The sequence below is a fragment of the Daphnia pulex genome, chromosome 1, assembly GCF_021134715.1.
Source record: "Daphnia pulex isolate KAP4 chromosome 1, ASM2113471v1".
NCBI lineage: Eukaryota > Metazoa > Arthropoda > Branchiopoda > Diplostraca > Daphniidae > Daphnia > Daphnia pulex.
The window spans coordinates 4,250,201-4,273,614 of record NC_060017.1 but is presented as its reverse complement, the minus strand read 5'-3'; the positions used below and the strand labels follow the sequence as shown (position 1 = coordinate 4,273,614).

The window sequence follows — 23,414 nt, the reverse complement described above, 5'->3', positions numbered from 1 at the left end:
ATTAAGAATACATCCGCACTGTTTTAGCAATTTCCATATTACTGAAAATGGCAACGTTGAAAAGATGAAAGGCGTCTGTAAAAATAGACTTATTACCCGCCTTTTTTAAAACGTGAAAACCATAAATTAATTTAATGCATTTTAAAGTGGTAAAGTAGTAAATTTTACATGATCTCGAATGACTGATGATACACCTACACTAAGTACTCCAAAAATTGCTTTTTTTTAAATATATTAAGAAGAACCTTTCAAATTTCAATAAAATTTTATTTCACGTCACGCCTTACACAAACCTTTTTTTAATTAAACACGAGGGAATATTTATTTTTCAGAAAATGTGTTTCATTCATTCTACTTGCAGAACGTTTGTGACAAAATTGTCATACCTGTAGACTTTAATACAGTGATTTCCTGAATCAGCAACATAAAGCATTCCGTCACAGAGACTGAGTCCCTGAGGACCATATAAAGGGTCAGTAGAAGTGTTGATGCACTGTAAAAAGGTTCCTTGGCGATCGAAAACCTTAAACATTTTCAAGAAGTAGATGTGAAATTCTTCAAAAATGGAAAACTAGAAAAACAATTTACCTGTACACGGGAATTTCCCCAGTCACCAACTAAAATATTGTCAAAAGGGTCGATTGCAACTCCCGTTGGAGCATTAAACTGGCCATCTTCCTCACCATTGCAACCAAAACTGTACAAATATTGACCGGTGGAATCAAATACCTAGAATTTTTTTTTTGTGTTTAAATTTAATAATGAAACATTCTGTGATTCAACTGGATTAGTACCTTCACTGCGTGGTTGTGAAAATCTGAAACAACAGAATGACCAAAGCTGTTGATTCCGATGAAGTGAGGACCCGCCAAGTGATCTTCCCCGACACCGCGGGATCCAAATCGGCCAACAAAACGCCCGTTGGTCGAGAAAACACAAATTGCTGATGCCTTGTTATCAACTACATAAATTTTTCCCTTTCCATCCACGGCTACACCTTTGGGACCTGAACAAACAAATTGGTGTAATTCATCTCATTGGATATTAAAATAAAATGGGGACAAACATAAGAAATACTGTGCAATCTACCATGAGAAAATTAGAAATTTATATCTTTAACTAAAAAAATGTACCTTGGAGTTTGCCCATTCCAAAACGAGACACAAATTTCCCCTTCATCTCGAAAACAGACATCCAACGATTTTCGTAATCGGCAACAATAAATTGATCTTTTTCTTGCATTGAAGCAATACCTAAATTTTTATTTTTATAAATATTTAAATTTCTGCTATGATTCAACAATCAAATTTCTTAGGACCAAAGAAGTGGATATTACCCGTCGGTCTTTGTATCTGGCCTAATAGCCGACCACGATCAATTGCTAAACGCCCGAGACAACCAAACTGCAAATCGTTATCATTTTTTTTCACGTTGAATACTTGAACACATTGGTTATTGGAATCTGTGGCCAAAATTCTTCCTGGAAACGCAACTATGTCCTACCAAAAACGAATAATTGAATTGCATCGGACATGATTGAAGGTTTTTTTTTGTACAGCGGTTAAATTACGATATTAGTGGATATATTAGTGCTGATTAATAACTGACTTGTGGATTACTGAATTGTCCCTTGGCTCGACCTCGACATCCAATTCGGCTAATGAGATCAACAGAATCTTCCAGAGGAACATCTTTGAGTGAAGCTTGCGGTGAAGAGCTTCGCAACAAATCCCCCAAAGATTTTTTTCGAATACTGGGATGGAAGATATCGACCTGCACAGTAGAACAATATACGATTATTCATTTAGATTTAAAAAAAAATAGGTAAAGACAATTCAAATTCTTACCTTCAGTGGACCGTCAGCAATAATAGGGATACTGTTCTCTAGAACGACTTGGATTTCATATCTACCAATTTGAGGGAATGACAAGACTGTTTCAAAGATGCAATCACCAACTTGTCTGACAGTAAAGGTTATCTGAAGTACAGGTTTAGGCAGCTGTTTATTTGCGATGGCTGACCGTGGTCGCAAACTACCTTTACTGCCATTATTGACCAAATGGTGCAGCGGGCACGACATAAGGTTGATAGTATTACACGAGTTCTGTCCTGAATTCTCAGGCTGAGGGAAATCGGTTAATTGAATTCCAGGCGTATCTTCTTCATACAAACTGAAAAGTAAGGAAACAGTATAAACTCTTATTGTTTTGGATACACAGTCTTACTGACAAATGATGCTACATTTCAATCTAATTACAATCGAACTGTTAGAATTGAACTAGAACTGCTGAGCACATCTGCTATTTTGCAGATAGTACCGGATGCTTTCATTCGCGTGAGTTAGAAATAAAAGTGGAAATTCTTCCCAGATTATTGCTACTTGCACGAAAAAGAAACGTTGGGGTCAGCCCGCCGCGGATGTGGGGTCGAGACCCCCCGACCTTATTAGGCAAGGGTCCGGGAACCCCAACGAGGCGAGTAACAAACCCTCCAAGCAGAATATTCCAGCTTTACAAGTTAGTGTGGAAAATAGCTAATATTGAGTAGAATGGAATAGATCGGAAGTGATCGAAAATAGTGTCGAACAACATTAGAATGCTGTAATGTTTTAACCAACAGTAGAGTCAAGTTGAATCTAGCTCCATTCTAGCTCCATTTTAATTCAACTTAATTTTAATAATACTTTTTTTTTTAAATGCCAAATGATAGTTTTACCCATAAAGCATTCGGAATATGTTAATTTACATACAGCTTGCATAGTATAGGCAGGGGGTTCTTTTTTATACTGTAAAGGACTAATAAAGATACTGTACGGCGGATCGGTACGAACATAGGCGCAAGTTAGGAGGACGAGGAAGCGGAGGGTTTCGAAAGACTTTGATTTTCACATAAGATTAATACGAAATTACCGAGAATATTCGCGTAAAGGGCCACGAACTGTGACGCAAGGCACCTGTATACCGTGTTCAATATGGGGATGATCGCTTGGCGTGTTCTTGATCGTAATGATGATGGAATACTTTTGACCCACAATTCCGCTTTTGGTGTTTTCCAGTAATTTTCCGGAGAGCTCCACTGTAAGCGGATCTTGAATCATTTTTTAAAAGTTTCGCAGTTCAGTTCAGTAAGCAAATCTCTTTGGCAGTATTAACCTAAACGAGTAAAAGAAAAACACATTAGACACGATATGGCCATCATTTTGCATTTAAACAGATTGTGAAATCGGCTGTAATTAGTTCTAAGAGAAAATAGTTAAGCAATAACGATCGCCACACATCTCTAAAAGTCCGCTAAGGACATTTTAGGGCGCATGCACAAATAAACTCACCCCTGAAATTAGCGCAAATTGGAGCTCTTATTACGAAAGAACTGAAAGCAGCCTGGGGAAAATACTGCGATAAAACTGAAATCATTGAATTGTAGTGTATCGTTATGTTGTTTCACTAGCGAGTCAGCACGTCTAGAAGCCAAGGGAGGGAAGTAGAAACTGAAAAACTCCAGCTGCGTTAGGAAATAGTAAAAAGTGTCGAAAGTTATACCAACGCTTCGAAATGGAAGAATCCGTTCTGCTCGAGTCGGCAACATGACAGCGATCGCCTCGGGGTTTCAACAGCCAGTGTGCAGTAAGCCTGAATCAGAAGCAGGAAGTGGAATAATAAAAATATTACGAATATTTTCCAGCTTAGCATATTTTTCTCTCTAGTGATAGGTTGTCTCAATTGATGATTAGCCGATGCTTTTTGGCACGAACTCTTGATACTTGTATTATTTTCTTCTATGCAGCTGCCTATTTCATTTCTCGTGATAGGCACCTGCACAGGATATACGCCGAAATAAAACAAAACCAACAAAGAAACAGAACTAGCACCTGTAGGATAGGATACGTAAGATTCTAGCATCCCGAGGTAAAGGAGGGTTCCGTACCACTGAACTTGTGAAACCATTTCCGGGGGTTCCGTTCACTGAAGATAATTTGGAGGCTAGGGAGCACGTTCAACATGGTTGATTGTCAAGTGGAATACTGAATGCTCATTACCATGAATGACTTTTCTTATTCTCTTCACAGATTAGTAATCCAAAAAGATGCAATCCTAAGAAAAAAACTATCGTCGTCGTACCCACTTTTAACATTAGCATGAACGAATGGCTAGGTACACCAATTACACTTTCGTTCTTCCTTTTCGTTTCTCTGAAGATTTCAATTGTAGATATTTAAAACTTGGTAATCTGGAATTTTCTTGTTTAAGATATAATCAGTAAAATTGTATCGGCGACATAAATGAATTCGCACTTACTGATATTCCCGAAACATTACTAACCATGAAGCATAATGCTTCCTGAACTGTCAACGTTAGTCAGGCTGTCGAAATCTCTACTGCAGTCAGCATTCCTCCGACGCGTGCGCGTTTACATCAGCAGCTAGATCTAATTATTGAATCCCATGCTATGACATTTCCCCCGCCCTCAAATTAATTCTTCCTTCAACATATAATGGTAATACAACACATCTTCAAATCTCACTGCCTGAAGAAGAATCGCGATGAACGAAATTTAAGTTAAGCATTCTGGGTTGGGTAACAATATATCGACCCTACTATTAAATGTAATATAGCTCATTAAAATAAATTTCATTATCTAGTGGACCTCACAACATCCCAAATTGTGTATACCACATGAAGTGACCAGCCGGAAACTTCCTGTTGTATCAAAACTTGCTTATGCACCAATCTCAACTTGAAAACATTAACAGTTGAACTACACCCAGTCTTGACAACTCAGATTCATCTAAATCAAAACCCATATCTTTAACATTTTACATTATCCAGAAGACCAAAATTTCTTAGTAAACAAAAGACTTACAAGTAAAAGTTAGGTTTAAAAGTAATACAAACATCTGAAGCCACAAATCTTGTATTTAAGAATTGAGAGATGGGCAAATGTTCTTACAGAATTTACTGCTCTTTCAATTCTCTCAATCGCCTGACTGCAGAGCGAACTGTGGCTGCAGCTGTTGTGGAGTATACCCAGGCTCCTCCAGCAACTGTTCGATGACACCTTTTGCAAGACCAAATTCCAACACAGGTACGCTTCATGGCATCCTGAAAATAAAAGTTGTTGTAACACCTCTTGAATCAACACTGATTAACTCAATCAAACCTTTCCACAGAAACTGCAGGTGTACTTCGCGTGTTGGGTAATTTCCATTTTCTTCACCATTTTACGCAAAGAGGCACCATAACGGGTTCCGTACTTTCCCACAATTCCGACCTTCTTAGTACGCTTTGCCTATAAAAAAACAAATGCACAAATACGAATGACTCGACTTATCAAACACTGTGAAGCACTGAGTAACATTTTAGTGTACATATAATTTAGAAAATTTAAAAGATGTTCAAGATATTTTAAGATATTTTACCATATTTGAGTAGACTTGACGTTTAAGAGACGAACGTAGGAACCAGACGACTTTTACGCCTGGCAGAAAAGCCTAAAAAGACTCTAGCGGGGAGGTAGTGAGCAACATTATACCAACGTTGCCACATATCAAAATAAAAAAATTATTCATTTATTATAAGTTGAAAAACTTACGAATATTCTGATAAAGTTAATGTTTATAAAACATTTCATAAATTTTAGTAACTCTTTCTTATTATTTGTAATGCATTAAATTTTTGTAAGTGTGTTTTTTAACACATGTCAACATGGTCACATGGATGGTTTAATAGCAAACCGCAAGGGACATACTTCTGCTAATTAACAAGTACAGTTTTTTCCCCGACGGTACGAAAATGTCTCTCGATCACGTAAGTATTGCATGCATTGTATTGAATTAATGAGTGTTTTAATTGAAATTCTCTTTTGATTTTCAGAAATTTAATAAAGCTGCCGAGGATATTAAGGCATTAACTGCAAGACCTACAGATGAAGAGTTAAAAGAAATTTATGCCTTGTACAAACAAGCCACTGTTGGAGATGTTAATGTTGGTTAGTATTTTATCAACCGTTTTTTCATCAAATTATTTAAATCTCACATAATTTTTCACCATTTAGCACGACCTGGTATGTTGGACTTCAAAGGTAAAGCAAAATGGGATTCTTGGGAGTCAAAAAAAGGCATGTCCTGTGATGCTGCCAAGGAAGCTTATGTTGTGAAAGCGGAAGAAATAGTAGCAAAGTATAGTGCTTAAGACATATTAGTCATACAAAGAGGGCAAAATCTTCAATCCTATTTATAGCACTCATCCATGTGAGGCTACATTTACATTTTTTCTTTCACTTTTTATGCCCAGTTCTGTTATTGCTGATGATTTTTTTAATTACACATCAGTAAGAATGAAATTTGCTAATAATATTTGATCAATTTAACTAAGTGCACTTCTTGTGCTCTCAAAAGTAGTTGATGTAGGCCTATCTAATGAACAATTATAAAGGAAATGATTTGATGTGAATCATTCAAATCCAACGAATTCCATTAAGATGTCAAAAAGAATGGACTTGTATGTTGTTTTCCACTGTTAATCAAGTTAAAACATTTTTGTTTTGCATTTTTCTTGTGTCTGCTGAATTTAGTCTTTGTTCACGGACCGAACGGCCTTCAACGTTAAATAACTAGATGGTTTTCCGTTTCTATGCGTCCTTTCGACTAGTACATGCTAGTACTACTACCTCCTCCAACTACTGCTCCACTAGGTATTAGGTATTACTCTGATTTAACTGCTACTCTCGAAGGACCCGAGCCAAACTACTCACCTCCCATTCAGAAATGTTGGTAATATTGAAGGAACACAACGGCGTCAAGTAGCAGATTGGAGAAAACGAAAGTCTCCGTGAAAATTTTCTTGGCGTATTCTAGTGGCCTAAAATACCTAACAGAGAAATGGGGACTATAAGTTCGTGTCACGAAACCATAAAAACGTAAAAATCTGTCACTCAGTCGGCTCTATGAAAGATTAGTTTATTACGACATTTGTGCCATTTCAAAACCGGGGCTGATGAATGACACGCATCCATCGTAATGTTACATTCAAAATTATATTTGTATTCTGCTTACATAAGGAGTTAAAAAGTCCGTTTTTGTTTTAAAAAAAAATAAATCAAATCAAATGATAGTTTCTAATAATGGCATTTATTTCAAATAATGATTTATGTTAAATCAGCTGAAAGAAACATCACCATGCAGAGGATATATCCAAAGTAAATCAGTGTCAAAGTCGGATTTAGTAGAAACCCTCTTCATCATCATCAGTTTTCTTATTTTTAACCTGCTCCTGGCTGTTGTATAGGTCAGCAATCTATAAATAATAAACCTTACTATTAGAATTGAGCTGGAAATGGGCTTTCAGTTATGAGACCTGTTCTGATGAAGTAGCATTTTCAGGATTCTTGTCTGGCCTGATTCTGATAAAACGAGGAAATCTTAAAGAAATTCCTTTAACCGGATCAACGATTCCAGTTGCGGCCCGATGTACGGGCGAAATAGACAAGTCGGCACATTTGATTTCCCACACTTGAACAGGTTCAAACCAATCATCGGGAGATAAGCTTGGGTCGAACTAAAAAACAAAAAGGGTAAAATCAAACAATGAAAAATATTTATCATTTACACAGTTCGGAAGTAAGAAGTGAATCATACCCTAAAATAAGGCTTTGGTTTTGGAATTTTATGATTTTTCAAGAAATCACTATGGGCTTGAAAGTCTTCATCGCTAAAACCGGTACCTATCTGTTATACATAAACCATACAAGAAAATTAACAGATTTACAAAAAGTAGAATAGTACACGATAAAAAGAAGCGGTTATATGATAACATTAAATTACCGGAAAACCCACATCAGAAATGCACTTACTTTACAAAGAGACTGATATTCTTCATTAGATTCATCGTAGCATGCCAATAAAAATCCTCCGTAGAGACCAGTGCGCTTGCCTCTGCCTAAATATCCACCAATTACTACAGCATCAATCTATTCAACAGAACCCATTAAAAATATTTAGAATACCAGCGTAACCGTAAGGACAAAAATCATGTGTTCACTTACCGTATCGCCTATACCGTCCAAATAGTCTTTCTTTAATTTTAACCAGTTTTTCGATCTTTTGGCAATTTCGTAAGTTGCGTCCTTGACTAATCCCTTTACCATTAACCCTTCGCAATTGCCTATAGTAAAAGAGGCAGAGAGAAATCAAGCAATCTTTTACCGGGGCGATATTGGTTAAAAAAGACAAAAAATAAGATATTACCTTTCAATGACTCGTCCAAAAATTCCTCAATCTCCTCGACTGTTTGAGGATCTCTGCTGGTGGCAAAGCCAAACTGGCCGTCAACTTTGTGGAAACTATTCCAAAGTCTTTGCCGACGTTCTATTAACGGCATTGTAACAAGAGATTCCCCATTTAAATAGAGCAAATCAAACGCATACACGCAAACCTTTTAAGGATTAAATTTGAATGAACGAAAAGGTAAGGAAATGGTTGCTTACGTTGAACATATTGAAATATTATACTTGGACTTTGATGTCAGCTTCCACAGCATCCTTTCGTTTTCTTGTTGAAAGTATTTGAAATGGAAGAATTTGTTTCTTCTCTGTATCCCACGCTACAGCTTCGGTATCCAAAATAGCTGAGCGGACTGAAGCTGATGGTTCAATCCACGATTGAAAGCGACTGATTATGTCTGGATATTTGGAAGTGTTATTTTCCTGGTTTCTGCTGTAAATTCTGATTTCCCCGTTCTCGAGAAGATGTATCTGAGCTCTTTCGCCATCATATTTCCATTCGCAAGTAAACTTGGTAGATTCAAATTTTTGTAATACTTCTCCGACTCCTCGTGTGGGACACGCTAACATGGGTTTTAGTGGAACACCCGGAGTTAGTGTACAGTGTAGCGGGAGCGCTTCTACGCCTTCGCGTAAGAGAACTGGAATAATTTGATCGTAACTAGGGCATTGGCTGCAAGAAAGAAAATGATCGAGTTACATATTTGATATTACAAAAAGAAAAATATTCCATTATTGACACTGTTTCTCTTATAACGAAGGGCAACACTTAACAACAGCGCGAGTAAATGTAGTAACTTAATACCGATCTCAGATTTAATTAAATTATTTTTAAAACATTTCCAGTAAATATAAAATGAGATCTGGAGCCAATATTTACCAATATGCTGTCTTCAAAATAACCGCCGAAGCTTCCACTTTTGCTTTAATGGTTTCGCTACTAAGTCCCGCAAAACAATTCAACTGGGTAGGCGGTGTAGATTGGTTCGGAGGAGTTGCAGTAGCTGCAAAAGCTAAAGCTTGAAGTACTGATTGTTCAGCTAACCCAATACGAAGTTTTCCAGCAAGCGATCGGGTAATAAAACGTGATTCTAATTGCTTTGCAGCAACGAGTATTCCATGAATCTTATCAACTTTCTTTATTTGAGAACTATTTCCAGTCATCACGGCTACTTCTGTTAATTTAGTGAAAACGCTTTTCACAGTTAAACTCACTGGTCTGTAAACATAAATCATAACAAATTGATATAATCAAACCAAATAAATAATTAACATATTATATAAGTTTTAAGATTAAAAAAAAAAAAAAAAAAACATTACTTAAACATAGAAAGAGTCCTCTGTGTGCCTTTGGATGCCTCTGCTACCAACCCAACATCCCCTTTAGTAGCAACATCAGATTTAACTTTATCTGTTGCTCTTCCAGTAGCTTGTGCAATTGCTTTAATTATTATGCCTTCTCCTACACCAAGTTCTATACCTGCAAATCATTAAGCAAAATATAAAGTGGTGTAAAAAATTATTTTTGATTTTATGCTGGACTTACCCATGTATGCAGGGGCTAACTGATTTAAACATAGGTAAACAGAACATAGTAAATCATCTGGTGACAACAGGAAAACACTTCGGAAATAGTTAGCTAAAATCTCTATCATTTTTAACCTGGAACTGGTTTCTTCAATCTGGTAAACATTTCCATTAAATAAGGTATAATGTAGAATTTGTTAATTTTTAATTACTAATTCCAGTGTTTTAGCAAGAACCATGTAAGGGACATTTTCTCCCTTTTTCCATGTTGCATCTTGAATAGGATGATAATTTTGTTTCCCAGGATTATATGAATCAGGATTCAACAATTCAGTTACACCATCTTTTGAATCATGTGCATCTGAATTAAAAAAATTACCATTAAAACAATTATATTTAGGTAACACCATGAACACCTTTCTGTAATATATGTCTTATATCAAACCTTTGGTGGTTAGTGACACATTAGATTTTTTAATTTCAAGTTTCCCATTGAGAGGAGTTTCATTACTGGAAGGTAATTTTGAAGATTTAGTTGGGGATTTCACACTTTTCAAAAAAATATCTGCTTTTTTAAGCACAGCCGGTTTCTCAATCGCACTATCTGGTTCTGAATCTTCACTGCTGCTACTAACTGCACACTTTCTTCTCCTAAGTATAAGTAAGATAATAAATGAAAATGTGGGTTTGATACTGGAATGCTCATTATACTTTTTCCGAGAAACAGGTTCCTCATCGTCACTTTCAAGTTTCTTTACTTTCTTCTTAGCACTTTGAACTGGCTTGTCTGGTAAAGGACTGTTTTTTTCTCTAAAGAATTGCAAAAAATAAGGTTTTGGGTTTTTGTTTAACACATAAATGATCTACAGTGCTCATTACTTTTTCTGAGAAACAGGTTCCTCATCATCACTGTCAAGTTTCTTTATTACTTTCTTCTTAGCACTTTGAACTGCTGGCTTGTCTAGTAAAGAACTGTTTTTTTCCCTAATGAATTGCAAAAATAAGGTTTTGGGTTTTTGTTTAACACATAAATGATCTACAGTGCACAATCTACTAAAATTGAAAATAATTTCTTTTGTGGCATTGCATCTCAACAATCTGGAAAGCATAGTTTTTGTTTTTGCTACTCACGGTGACGATGTGTCGTCAGTACTCTTCTTTTCAATATTTTCCTCTTTTACTTCTTGCTTAACAGACGTTGCACGTGGTTTACCAAAAAAAGACCTATTCACGAACTTCAGAGGTAATAAACAAAATTTAATTTCAATCTATTAACAGAATTTTTACGTTATTAGACGCTGTCCTTGACCATCCATTTTTTCGTTGATGAATTGTGTTGTCTATTTTTCGCGCCTAGATCTACAAAAAAACAAAAGGTTGCCCCTATTGGAGGAGTCCAGACTCCAGACCCATCTGATGACAAAGTTGTAAAATACACCCTCGATCATCCGTGTTGGTTAGCCTTTTCTAGTGCAGCAACAGCTAATGAGCATTTGCTTGTTTAGTTTTAGCTGGTTTAGTGGATGTTGTAATTAAATGCAAGAACTCGGTCATGTATCTATATTTTGGCATTACGGTTGTTTGTTTCATCTTTCGATTCTGTAAATGATCCCAAATTACAGTGTTTTGGAAATAACTGAGTTTCAATACTAGATAGATGAAAGATGAAATCGCATCGAATAGGAATAGTTGCAGTAGTTTTTATTGCAGTAATGATGGGTTTCAATACTGCCCTTTCTACCACAATTTTCTTCATCTTCCTAGCAGCAAGGTCTGTAATATATATGCCAAATGTTCATTCAGTCTTATAATCAGCCAACCCTTGATGGATTTACAGTTTTTTCGTTGGTTTTTTTAATGAGACCCAATCAATAGTTTCTACAGACTTGTTGGATGTCTTCAGCATTCAATGTACAGCAGCGTCACAAAGCTTGCCTAAAATGGTAGTATAACAGTCAATAAAAAAGACAGAATGAAATTATTAAATTTAACTAATAATTATTAATTGATTCATTTTAGTCAACTAAACAGTCAGCTGGAGATAATAAAATAAGTGTGGATAAAAGACTTTCTGGCTCAAGTATAATTGATGATGCTGTGCAAGATGTGTTCCAATACATCATACGAGACTATGTTGAAAACTGGTACAGTTTAGTAACAAAAGAAACAGAGTTCCTGTTTGAATCAAAACAGTTTTTGCAAAAAATAGCAATCAATGCATCCAATAGGTATCAAAGTATTTTATTTGACACAATGACTTGTTTTGCTATATTTTTCTTCACATAGATGCAAAGAAGTTGATTGGCTTCCTTTTCTTACTACAAGATTTTTTGACAGTGTGATTGCTCACATACGTACATATCGCGAGGCAAAAAACAGATTAAACCAAAAGACTAGTAATGACGATTCTGCAAAAGGCATGAATCAAAATCTTGTCGCTACTTTTTTTGAACTTGAAAGATCTGGTACCAAAAAAAATTCAAGAAAAAGAATTTCAATGGATCCTTCTTATGAAAAAGGTTGAAGATATTTATTAATAATGAGTTGGCCTTTTAATTGATTTTTTTTGTCATATTTAAAGAGTGCTTAAAGATCCTTTCTGATTTCTTACTTCAACTACTTGGAAAGGAAGAATTAAACTGTCGCCCACTGAACTTGCTCTCTTCCCAGATACTAGCAGGTGAAATTATCATTCCACTGTTCGACCTGCTTTCAGATCCGGACTACATTAATCAAACTGTGATTTGGCTGGTACGATTTTATTACTGACATTCTTAGTTTCCTTTTGTAATCAGTTTTTACCCTTATAGTGTAAAAATTGTCAAATAACAAGTGATTCTTTCCTGTCCGTCATACGCTGCACGGAAAATTTTTCAGAATTAGATGCTTCCCAACAACTACTGACCAAAGAAATTGCGATAATGGTTAAATATTATATATTTTTGTACTTAACTAGAAACTCAACTTATCTAAATTATTATAATATACGTCCAGAGGTCACACGATTTTGGAGGAGAAGATGATATCTTCATTAAAAGAAAACTAAGTAGTTTATTGTTTGTTAATCGACTAATAGGAAACCATATTCGTGAATTAAATGAAGGAAGTGAGCACAATGCCATCGGTATTTTTTAAATTCAGTTTAATAATACTGGCCTGCGCATAATTTTTTTAAATACTTGTTGAACATTTCAGGTTATCATACACAGTCCTATTGGAAAGAGTATCTCACCAGCCACGATGGAAATGCCGTATATCAACTTCCATTAGACTTCATCCTGAAAAATAGTGTAGCACTTTCTTACCTGTTGGATTTCATGACTGTTCTTAAATCACAAGCATATATTTTCTTTCTTCTGAATGTGGAAGGTGATTTGTTCATATGCAGTTCTGAACCTAAAAACCGCAAAACTACTAATTATATTTATCTTTTGATTGATTATCCATACAGGGTGGAAAATTGGTGCTAACCAACAGATTTCTCAGTTGCAGCTTGAAGGATTTCTTGTCAAAACCGAATACAATCATTTCAAACAGCGTTACAATATCTCGGAGCAAAATTCACCTGGACAAATTTTAATGAGTTTGCAGGAATCTGCAATGAGCATCTTTTCCCAGTATTTCTCTGATAATGTATTGTTACTACAATTTTTCGACATTTAAAATATTTCCTTAATTTGACTGCAATATCTTCCGATTTTTTTAAATTTAGGTTTCTACTCGTCTACAAATTGACGACATCGTTGTTCGACGATTGCTCTACAACCTAAAAAATGAAGCTCCTGTCGACACCTGGTTTGACGAAGCTAAGTCAGCTATAATTTACAAAATAGAAGTAATTGTTTTCTTATTATTATTTACGCTCAAATGGGTTCATTTTGAATTTGAATTAACTTTAGAAAGATGAACGGTTTATGCCTTCTTTCCGGAAAAGTATCGGATACATTAGAATGTTGGCTGAACTTGATATGTTGAAAGAGGCATCAAAAAGTGACGATGAAGATTTACGATCGCTCGACGATCAAAATACATATGAATCAAATTCCTCTGGTTTGTTAGTCGATTTGGAGGGAAAAGAAAAATATCGAAGTGATATTGCTGCATGCACGAATGACGAGTCTACAAGTGTCGATTACACTTTGAGCGCATCGATTTGTCAAAAAGGTATTAAGCAATACTAGTTTCATTTAGTAATCAAGTTCAAGTAGCTATTTAGTTTATTTTTATTTATTTTTTTAAATTTTAGGAGTCGTTAAAGATGGTATATCGTCGCACGCAGTATATTCTGTTACTGTCGTAAAGTCATTAGGATCTAAAGAAATTGATTCTTGGGTTGTGTATCGGCGATACTCCGATTTTCACGATTTTCATATTAGACTAGAAGAGCGAGTAAGTAATTGAACTGTCCGTGTAGCTTGAATCCGCTTGATTCTTATTTCTGATTATTCATGATCATGGATGCAGTTTAGAGTAATGAAAGAATTTTCATTTCCGGCCAAACGGGCATTCAACAACATGGATAAATTATTTTTGGAGCGGAGGCAGTATTTGCTTAATGAGTATCTGAGTAAGTTGTTGAAGCCGGAGTTCCTAAGAACAAATCCTGGCATAAAGGATTCTCTACTTCAGTTCTTTGATCGCGGTTCCTACGAACACAGCAAGGGAATGATATCTCGCAAGGTATGTTTTACATTTTTTTTGACGAAAAAATGATGTATTGCATCAAGATTTTAATTACATAGGTGGATAGTTTGATGAACCCTTTGGTAAGTTCTATGAGAACTGTAACGAAAGTGGTTCGATCCGAGTCGTCAAGCCTAAGGGAGAGCAGCAATAGTGAAGAAAATTTAGATAGTATGCAAACCTCATCTGGAATTCCATTATATGTGAGTTTTTTTTAGTACTATTAACATGAATAAAACGTTTTTAACTTTCACTTTCTAAAGGGAGATGACCAGTTACCTTTAAGAATACTTTTAATCCTGATGGATGAGATTTTCGATTTGCAAACCCGTAACCAGTGGTTGAGAAAAAGAGTGTTTTACGTGCTCCGCGAAATTTTGCGAGCGATGTTTGGAGACGTTTTCAATCAGAAGATCGTAGATTATGTAGTCACTGCTACGTCTCCAGAACAAGTTGCGGAGTTAATTCAAGTGATCAAGTAGGTGTGACAAAATTGAATTTTTTACTTCTTTTATTAGTACTTAAACCATTATAGAAATTCGTGTTGGCCAAACGGAGTACCCGCTATGCCTCGCCCATCCCGGGATGAGGCCACTAAAATGCGAACTCGGGTCGCTGCTAAAATGTCTCTTTTATCCCTGTTTTCAGGTATGAGAATGTCCATCTATTTATTGCGCATGGTAATTAACTTGCTTTTAATTGTGCATCAAGATGAAATCAAACATCTCATAGGCAGTGAAACTACGCGAGAAGGTGTTCTACGTATATTTGAGCTACTTCAGAATCCTATTCTGAATCGACGATTACTTTTCGTAATTTTTGAAGGAGTGATTGATGTCCTCTTTCCTGAAAGTAACATAGATGAACTGTTTGAGAAATTGTATGTGGAAACCTCCCATTAGAATGTTCAGATAATTTCCATTTATTACTTTATTACTCTTTGGCGTCTTAGTTTCCCTTTTCCTCTAATCAGTTATTTTCGTAAATACCATCATACACTTTCATATACCTCAACATAAATAACTTTAAATAAAAGGTATTAATCATATGATCGTAAACTGTTATGGCAATAATTAGTACGAATTTGTATTATAGAATTTGTTTAAATGAAGGTGGAACGAAACTTATCACGATCGCGCATAGAATTTAATTGCTGAAAAATGTTCCAAAAGCATACGACCTGCCCCTAGCGGTAAGGTAAAACATAGTTTTCTCGAATCTCGATTCCTTTCAGCCTTATGACGATCATCACGGTCTTTACTTCGTACCCTGTGGTAGATCCTTGGAAGTTGGAGCGATCGGAACATTGAACAGACGACGTAAAACATTACATTGATTCAAGGCAGCAGGACTGGGCAAGACTCCAGGTCGTTGTATTCGGTAGTTTCATTTGATACGTGTTTTGGGGTTTCTACTGAGCCATTATATTATTAATTATAAATCTTAGGTAACTGGCAAAAAGGGCTGTCATAATTGTTGGTTGAGATCACCATTGAGCTAAATCTAAGGATGTTGATTCTAGGAACTACCTCGAGTGTTAAACTTATTTCTAAGGTAATCAAACTCTTATCAAGCTAATCTTAATACACATATAAAACACACTTCTTGCGATTCATTTATCATCTATTAAATTTGTCTAAATATTTTTTTCAATATAGATTTTCAGAAGCTTCAATGGTTCGCTTCAAAAAGAATATGGGAGAAGACTTTTGTCGTCATTTTACACAACAGATCCTATTAACAAGAATGAAAAGACTTTCGATAAAATTTTGATCGCAAATAGAGGAGAAATAGCATGTAGAGTAATTAAAACAGCCAAATTAATGGGCATTAAAACTGTTGCAGTACACTCAACAGTCGATTCAAGTGCAGTTGAGTGCTAATTTAAAAATGTTTACCTCTGTGCATTTCTTTATTGTGAAAGCTACCTTTTGTTTATAGCTGCATGTTAAAATGGCTGATGAAGCTGTATGTATTGGACCACCAGCTACTAGAGAATCATATCTAAACATGGACAAGATTCTGAGTGTAATCAAACAGACTGGATCTCAAGCTGTTCACCCAGGATATGGTTTTCTATCAGAAAATGCTGAATTTGTGACAATACTGGTAATTATTGATGATTGTATAGTTTTTATTTTACTTTCAATGCAAGTGTTTTTATATTAGGAAAGAGAAGGTGTCGCTTTTATTGGGCCATCAGCTCATGCTATTTCAGGAATGGGAGACAAAATCGAGTCGAAAAAAGTTGCAAAAGAAGCCGGAGTCCATGTAATCCCAGGTAATTTTTTTTTTATGGGATGGCTAGGTTACCATAACTCTTAACCTTGGTGTTTTCTTTAGGTTTCGATGGTGTGGTTGCAGATGAAGATCACTGCATTCAAATTGCGCGAGACATTGGTTATCCTGTTATGATAAAGGCATCCGCTGGAGGTGGAGGAAAGGGTATGCGGATAGCATGGAATGATGCCGAAGCTAGGTGAAATAAATCTAGTATAACACACAATCTTTTTCCTGTGAAATAATCCTTTTGTCTCTACAGGGAAGGATTTCGCTTATCCAAACAAGAGGCAGCCAGGTAAGATACGCTTCTCAGTAATTGTTGGCATACAAAAAGTATTTCGTTTCTAATATCTAACTTATTTCATAGCTCATTTGGTGATGATCGAATGCTAGTTGAGAAATTTGTTGATAATCCCAGACACATTGAAATTCAAGTAAGTTCTTCTTTCTTTATAACGAAAATATTTAGCGTTTGTAAGTTTCGGGGGTAAATTCCGCTAGACGTGAAATGGGACGAACAGGGAATTCGCAATGTACTTTGTTCTCTTTTCTATATAATCTTTGATCTCGAAATCACCATACGGAAATCTAATACTTAATACCTCAAGCTTGTAGTGGGTTCAGCACTAGAAATGTAACTGTTACCATTTTTCTTGTCAAGACACAAGTCTAGTACCGTGTTGTAGAATTTGGCAAGTTGCGCTATTAGTTACCCGTTTCGGACTTTAGTGTACTATAACAGCGTACCAATAATACCCAAATATTTTCTATTTACGCAAATTAGATTCTTGGAGATAAACAAGGAAATGTTATTTATCTAAATGAAAGAGAATGTAGTATACAGCGACGTAATCAGAAAGTCATTGAAGAAGCTCCTAGGTAATAAGGAAAACAAATAATTATTTAAAATCTTATCATATTGATTGAGGAAATATATATCCCATGTTATAGTACCTTTATAGACCCTGCCACGCGTATGGCGATGGGGCAACAAGCCGTTACATTGGCAAAGAAAATCGGATATTGCTCTGCTGGAACTGTGGAGTTTTTAGTTGATTCTAAGAAAAATTTTTATTTCCTCGAAATGAATACTCGATTGCAAGTAGAGCACCCTATTACAGAAATGATTACTGGTGTTGATCTTGTACACCAAATGATTCGTGTTGCCAAAGGTATGTGATTTATGTCTGCCTTTTCAAGAAGAAAAAAAAAATCTAAAAGTTTTCTTATTGATAAAGGTTATCCTCTCAATCTTAAACAATCGGATGTTCCATTGAGGGGTTGGGCCATTGAATGCCGAGTATACGCGGAGGATCCTTTCAAAAACTTTGGAATGCCCTCAATTGGACGCTTGCATCAATATATTGAACCAACCTTTATCCCAAATGTTCGGTGTGACAGTGGAATTGAAGAGGGCAGCGAAATTAGTATTTACTATGATCCAATGATTTGCAAGCTTGCTTGTCATGGCCTTACACGACAAGAAGCACTAAACACTTCTGTCGAAGCTCTTGATTCGTATGTCATTCGAGGTATTTAGAATTTCTTCAGTTCATAATGTTTTATTTGGATTATGTAATTGGTTGCCTGTCCAATCTCAACGTCCGATTAAGTCAAGTTATTTTCAATTTCATCGTCTCATTTTGGCATTTAGGTGTCACTCACAACATTCCATTATTGCGAGACATCCTAACTGAACGCCGTTTTGTTGAAGGTGATATCAACACCAAATATCTTCCAGAGGTAAGAATCAGCTCCCTCTCAAATCTTTCTTATTCTTAAAAATAGTAAAGAAATTAAGTACATAATATCAATAGCATGCTATATTTTACCCCTTATAATAATTTTGAAAATAACTCTTTTTGTTGCTGCCGTTGACTGTAAATTGCAGGTATATCCTAATGGGTTTCTTGGAAAACAGCTTGCATCATTGGAGAAAGAGCATTTAATAAGCATAGCTGGATGTTTATGGGCTACAAATGAATTGCGATCACAAACTTTTTCTAATGAAAAAAATATTAACATCATGCTCAATAACAATGTTCAAGAATGGGTTTTATCAATTGATGTCGGGGGAAACAAAACTGCTTGTCAAATAAAACTGGATGAAGACGGCCACTTCAAGGTATGTTTTAACGAATTCTTTCCCCAGGAGCAGAAGTTTATTAACGATTGTGAATCTTTTCTTTTATAGAGCTCTATTGAAGGAAAGTCTTACCGTATACCGAACGCCTTCAATTTAGCTTCCCCCGTTATTAAAGCGACAGTTGACGACGAAACTCATATAATTCAACTCATCTCTAAAAATGCAAATGGGAATTTCCGCATTAGGTAATTTGCAACTATTGAGTTTATATTTGAATGTTTTTACAAGGCGTTTTCCTTTTTTTAAGGTACAAGGGCACACCATTTACAGTCAATATTTTGACCAAGAAGTCAGAGAATTACAAAGCACATATGCTTGAAAAGCCAAAGGTATGTAATTTGCTAGATTTACCAAATATTTCTACACAAAATGTTTTGCGTTTATTTCAATTATATCGATTTTTTTTTTTTGCAACGCATAAGGTTGATGTGAGCAAAGTTGTTCTTTCGCCAATGCCTGGAGTAGTAAAAAGTGTGAATGTCAAAGCTGGCGATAGTGTTAGTGAAGGCCAAGAAGTTTTGGTTATCGGTACGTAATTAATTTTAATCTATTTCTGAATTTTTGTTTTGATAATGAAGTCTTAAAAATTGTATTGATGTAATGTTTTGTTTTTACAGAGGCAATGAAAATGCAAAACAAGTTGACTGCTACAGCCACGGGTACAGTAAAATCAGTAAATTGTCGTTCAGGAGACACTGTAGAAGAAGGAGCGGTTCTAGTAGAACTTGAATAAATGTAACGCGCTTACAATTGAGCCAAGTATCATTTGGGGTGAATTGAAAGTTGAGTGTACATGTTAAATACAACTATATTAGAAGGCGGCATCTAAATTGCTTTTTATCATCGTGAATATTTCCCCGCGCTTGTAATTACAAAATTCGTTCGGCTTTTGCAGTTCTACTCATTGTTAATAATTTCACAATAAAATTATTAACAAGTGCTTTAGATCGGATTACTGTGATTCCTTGGATGTATAGCTCTCATGACTATAATTTCAAGGAATACCCGAGTTGCAGCCTACGGTTTAGAAAATATTTTTTTTTAAATCAATGGGATAGATATAGGACTCCCTCCCCTACGTAGTCATTCGGCATTTTAATAATTTCTTGCCCTTTGAATATATTCCTTTTTTAGACTTCCAAACCATTTATAAGGGGATGGTAATGTAGTAGGATATATGCCTGAAGTCTGAACTGCATGCGAGACATCTTTCGTGGCAAAACTTTTTGGACCGTCGTAGCACGCCATCTTGCGTAGTAATAGATTTCACTACAGAAAAAAACTGCTTTTGTTGACGATTTCCCGATAAGGATACCACGATCCACTAATGCACTTAATGAAAAGTTTTTTTTTTAAAGAAATGTATATTTAGGCTAAATATCTTGATTAGTTTGCCTAGCTCGAACTGGTTTTCAGAATTCAGACCCAGAAATGAAACGGAGTCTGCTGTCTGCTCTAACTCAATTCGCTCGCTCTCTCAATATTTTTGAAACGCGGGGAAATAGGAAATACTCTAAAGTAATTGCCAAACTATTATAACGTTCATATAAAATTAATTGCGAGCAGAATGCCAACGACGCTAGAATGTAGAATTAGAAGTTGAAATACCTGTCCTTAGATGGCAGAACAAACCCTTCGCAAAATTTCAGTAAAGGCCGACGGGCAGTTCTAATTTACCGTCGGTTGTATTTCTTACAAAGAAAAATTTGCCGGTCATCAATTCCAGAGTCCCGTTGAGCTCTCGTCGAATTCTACACGTGGTCAGTGCAGTGAAGATTTGTTCTCCATTCGTCGAAGTTAGTAATTAAAAGTTTATTTCAAAACCTATTTCAAATCATTCATCAATTAATCTAGAATCTGTGAATAGCAATCTCCATTTCATTTTGGTTACCTTTTGTCCTTTTCATGCCATGAAAGAATTGCTTAATTTGTCATACTTGTGCTGTAGTTACCGCGGCCTACTTTATATGTATTCGTTAAACAAATCAATTTATTAGATAGTGTTCTTGTATTACATTATCAAAATCAAGTTTTTAGAATACTTGTAACTTGCAGACAACATTCAGTTAATGACAGTTCATTGAAATTCCATTAGGTTTATTCCACTAAAATGCCTTCTGATTCTAAAAAAAAGAGAGATGCCAAGAGAAAAGATGGAGGAAAACCCAATGCTTCAAATGGAACCAGTGCATCCACGTCCAAAAATTCCAAGGGTGGTAGCAATGAACTCACTGTTGAAGGTAATATACTCAGGTGTACCAAAATTGTCATAAAGCAAATTCCCTACATTGTAAACTGTTACCTGTTACACCAACCATTTTCACTCAATCGTAAATGTTCAGATTCAAAGACTTGTCAAAATCATTGTGCAATATTGCTCAATTTAATTTTTTTTTTCTTTTTCCAACAGAAACCCTGTGTAAAAAATTAGAAGAAGATGCCAGAATTGCTGCTGAAGCAAGAGCAGTTACTGGAGTTTTGGGGTATTACAAATTTATATTACTGTATGCGAGAAAATAAGTGATTATTAATTCTTTGTTTGAATTTTTAGGGTTCATCCTAAAAGCCGGGACATTAAGATAGATAATTTATCAATAACTTTCTACGGATTTGAGTTGTTGCAAGATACAACATTAGAATTGAATTGTGGGCGTCGTTACGGTCTTATAGGTTTAAATGGTAGTGGCAAATCGGCACTTTTAGCAACATTAGGGAATCGAGAAGTTCCAATTCCGGATCACATAGATATTTACCACTTAACTCGTGAAATACCGGCTTCGGATAAAACGGCACTTCAGTGTGTAGTGGAAGTTGACGAAGAGCGAACAAAATTGGAACACCTTGCGGAACAATTAGCTAATTGCGGAGATGATGCTTCTCAAGATCAATTGATGGATATTTACGAACGTCTAGACGAAATGAGTTCTGACACGGCCGAGACTAGAGCCGCCTGTATCTTGAATGGGTTGGGCTTCACTAAAGAAATGCAGCAGAAAAAATCGAAGGATTTCTCCGGTGGATGGCGAATGCGAATTGCGTTGGCTCGTACATTGTACGTTAAGCCACATTTGCTTCTTTTAGACGAACCTACAAATCATTTGGACTTGGATGCTTGCGTGTGGCTTGAAGAAGAGTTAAAAAACTATAAGCATATTTTAGTAATAGTTTCTCATTCACAAGATTTCATGAACGGCGTCTGCACGAATGTAACTATTATTTTTCTAAAATAGAATTCATAATTTAAATTTCATTAATTTAATTTTTTTTACAGATAATTCATTTGACTCAAAATAAATTAAAGAACTACTCAGGAAACTACGACACTTTTGTCAGAACAAGGTCTGAACTTCAAGAAAATCAGATGAAGCAATATAAATGGGAACAAGACCAGATGGCTCATATGAAAGTAAGGACTTTTTTTAAAAGTTTTAGTGCTCGCCTCTTATTAATTTGTCTCATTCACAGGACTACATTGCTCGTTTTGGTCATGGTAGTGCTAAGCTTGCCCGTCAAGCTCAAAGCAAGGAAAAAACCTTGGCTAAAATGGTAGCTGGTGGGTTAACTGAAAAGGTGGTTGATGACAAAACTGTATCGTTTCATTTCCCATCTTGCGGCCCGATTCCACCTCCAGTTATCATGGTACAAAATGTTAGTTTTCGCTACAGTGATACCACACCTTGGATTTACCGTAATTTAGAGTTCGGAATTGATCTTGACACTCGTCTCGCACTGGTAACCTAGATTCTTTCATTTTCAAGTTTTTGAACAGTACGTTAAACGTTATATATTCTAAAGGTTGGCCCGAATGGTGCGGGAAAGTCTACTCTTCTAAAGATTATTTTTGGAGATTTGGTGCCTACTGAAGGAATGGTCCGGACCAATAGCCATCTTAAAATTGCACGCTATCATCAGCATCTCCACGAAATGTTGGATTTGGATTTATCTCCTTTGGAGTACATGATGAAATGTTTTCCTGAAGTGAAGGAGAAAGAAGAAATGAGAAGAATTGTCGGTCGGTATGGTCTGACCGGAAAGCAGCAAGTTTGCCCTATTCGCCAACTCAGTGATGGACAACGTTGCCGAGTAGTGTTTGCTTGGCTGGCCTGGCAAGTTCCCCATCTGCTACTTCTTGACGAACCTACCAATCATTTGGACATGGAAACCATCGATGCGCTAGCTGATGCAGTTAAGGATTTCGAAGGTGGACTTGTTCTCGTTTCTCACGACTTCCGACTGATTAACCAAGTCGCTAAAGAAATTTGGATTTGCGAACATGGAACTGTTACTAAATGGAAAAGTGACATTTTGTCGTACAAGGAACATCTTAGGCGTAAAGTTTTGAATGCTAATGCGGCAAACGCTAAACTAGGAAAATAAATGTAATTTCATCGAAATTTGTTTTCGACAATTGGTTGAATAAACTCAAGTCCAATTTTAACGTTTAAAGCGTTTATTGGCATATTGGACTAACTACGATTTTTCTGGATTCTTCTTTTT

General features: G+C 35.9%; 6 protein-coding genes across 14 annotated transcripts; 4 read left to right on the top strand and 2 right to left on the bottom strand.

Moving 5' to 3' along the window:
* Nucleotides 1-294: 294 nt before the first annotated feature.
* LOC124194680 (tripartite motif-containing protein 3-like) lies at nt 295-4,348 on the bottom strand. Of its 5 annotated transcripts, none has more exons than XM_046588974.1 (11): nt 3,870-4,310; nt 3,541-3,630; nt 3,330-3,461; nt 2,911-3,153; nt 1,848-2,172; nt 1,609-1,773; nt 1,337-1,499; nt 1,134-1,253; nt 795-1,006; nt 589-729; nt 295-523 (listed from the first exon to the last, which is right to left on the bottom strand). In XM_046588974.1, exons 4-11 carry the CDS (start codon nt 3,096-3,098, stop codon nt 347-349), a joined length of 1,491 nt encoding a protein of 496 aa, XP_046444930.1. In that variant the 5' UTR covers nt 3,099-3,153; nt 3,330-3,461; nt 3,541-3,630; nt 3,870-4,310; the 3' UTR covers nt 295-346. The 5 variants fall into 5 exon arrangements, with proteins under 5 accessions (XP_046444930.1, XP_046444947.1, XP_046444944.1 ...); XM_046588991.1 differs by having other exon boundaries at nt 3,926-4,310; XM_046588988.1 differs by lacking the exon at nt 3,330-3,461 and having other exon boundaries at nt 3,870-4,348.
* A 1,337-nt stretch (nt 4,349-5,685) lies between these two features.
* LOC124194709 (acyl-CoA-binding domain-containing protein 7-like) lies at nt 5,686-6,340 on the top strand. The gene is made up of 3 exons (XM_046589010.1): nt 5,686-5,805; nt 5,872-5,986; nt 6,053-6,340. Exons 1-3 carry the CDS (start codon nt 5,791-5,793, stop codon nt 6,187-6,189), a joined length of 267 nt encoding a protein of 88 aa, XP_046444966.1. The 5' UTR covers nt 5,686-5,790; the 3' UTR covers nt 6,190-6,340.
* Nucleotides 6,341-7,111: 771 nt separating this feature from the next.
* Nucleotides 7,112-11,218, bottom strand: LOC124194627 (DNA ligase 1-like). Of its 2 annotated transcripts, XM_046588900.1 has the most exons (16): nt 11,093-11,218; nt 10,937-11,029; nt 10,685-10,789; nt 10,517-10,615; nt 10,251-10,456; nt 10,018-10,166; nt 9,825-9,960; nt 9,599-9,758; nt 9,159-9,497; nt 8,507-8,951; nt 8,244-8,430; nt 8,042-8,160; nt 7,850-7,966; nt 7,635-7,724; nt 7,354-7,554; nt 7,112-7,293 (listed from the first exon to the last, which is right to left on the bottom strand). In XM_046588900.1, the coding sequence occupies exons 1-16, from the start codon at nt 11,119-11,121 to the stop codon at nt 7,219-7,221; spliced, it is 2,550 nt and encodes an 849-aa protein (XP_046444856.1). In that variant the 5' UTR covers nt 11,122-11,218; the 3' UTR covers nt 7,112-7,218. The 2 variants fall into 2 exon arrangements, with proteins under 2 accessions (XP_046444856.1, XP_046444865.1); XM_046588909.1 differs by lacking the exon at nt 10,685-10,789.
* A 61-nt stretch (nt 11,219-11,279) lies between these two features.
* LOC124194620 (sorting nexin-13-like) lies at nt 11,280-15,536 on the top strand. Its single transcript, XM_046588887.1, has 17 exons — nt 11,280-11,576; nt 11,643-11,748; nt 11,825-12,033; nt 12,092-12,324; nt 12,387-12,556; nt 12,616-12,729; nt 12,800-12,929; nt 13,001-13,174; nt 13,257-13,438; nt 13,518-13,640; nt 13,705-13,969; nt 14,052-14,194; nt 14,270-14,485; nt 14,548-14,691; nt 14,752-14,966; nt 15,024-15,136; nt 15,200-15,536. The coding sequence occupies exons 1-17, from the start codon at nt 11,470-11,472 to the stop codon at nt 15,388-15,390; spliced, it is 2,835 nt and encodes a 944-aa protein (XP_046444843.1). The 5' UTR covers nt 11,280-11,469; the 3' UTR covers nt 15,391-15,536.
* Nucleotides 15,537-15,752: 216 nt separating this feature from the next.
* Nucleotides 15,753-19,741, top strand: LOC124194637 (propionyl-CoA carboxylase alpha chain, mitochondrial-like). 2 transcript variants are annotated; one of them, XM_046588922.1, is made up of 17 exons: nt 15,753-15,868; nt 15,936-16,042; nt 16,147-16,359; nt 16,430-16,597; nt 16,658-16,769; nt 16,832-16,967; nt 17,031-17,066; nt 17,139-17,205; nt 17,556-17,650; nt 17,723-17,943; nt 18,010-18,303; nt 18,426-18,514; nt 18,663-18,896; nt 18,966-19,102; nt 19,165-19,246; nt 19,340-19,445; nt 19,535-19,741. In XM_046588922.1, the coding sequence occupies exons 2-17, from the start codon at nt 15,998-16,000 to the stop codon at nt 19,648-19,650; spliced, it is 2,151 nt and encodes a 716-aa protein (XP_046444878.1). In that variant the 5' UTR covers nt 15,753-15,868; nt 15,936-15,997; the 3' UTR covers nt 19,651-19,741. The 2 variants fall into 2 exon arrangements, with proteins under 2 accessions (XP_046444878.1, XP_046444885.1); XM_046588929.1 differs by having other exon boundaries at nt 15,775-15,858.
* Nucleotides 19,742-20,559: 818 nt separating this feature from the next.
* On the top strand, nt 20,560-23,387 carry LOC124194660 (ATP-binding cassette sub-family F member 2-like). 3 transcript variants are annotated; one of them, XM_046588951.1, is made up of 7 exons: nt 20,560-20,713; nt 21,013-21,157; nt 21,328-21,400; nt 21,469-22,123; nt 22,189-22,323; nt 22,383-22,649; nt 22,713-23,387. In XM_046588951.1, exons 2-7 carry the CDS (start codon nt 21,028-21,030, stop codon nt 23,292-23,294), a joined length of 1,842 nt encoding a protein of 613 aa, XP_046444907.1. In that variant the 5' UTR covers nt 20,560-20,713; nt 21,013-21,027; the 3' UTR covers nt 23,295-23,387. The 3 variants fall into 3 exon arrangements, with proteins under 3 accessions (XP_046444907.1, XP_046444922.1, XP_046444915.1); XM_046588966.1 differs by having other exon boundaries at nt 20,617-20,713; nt 20,994-21,157; XM_046588959.1 differs by having other exon boundaries at nt 20,625-20,717.
* Nucleotides 23,388-23,414: the final 27 nt, after the last annotated feature.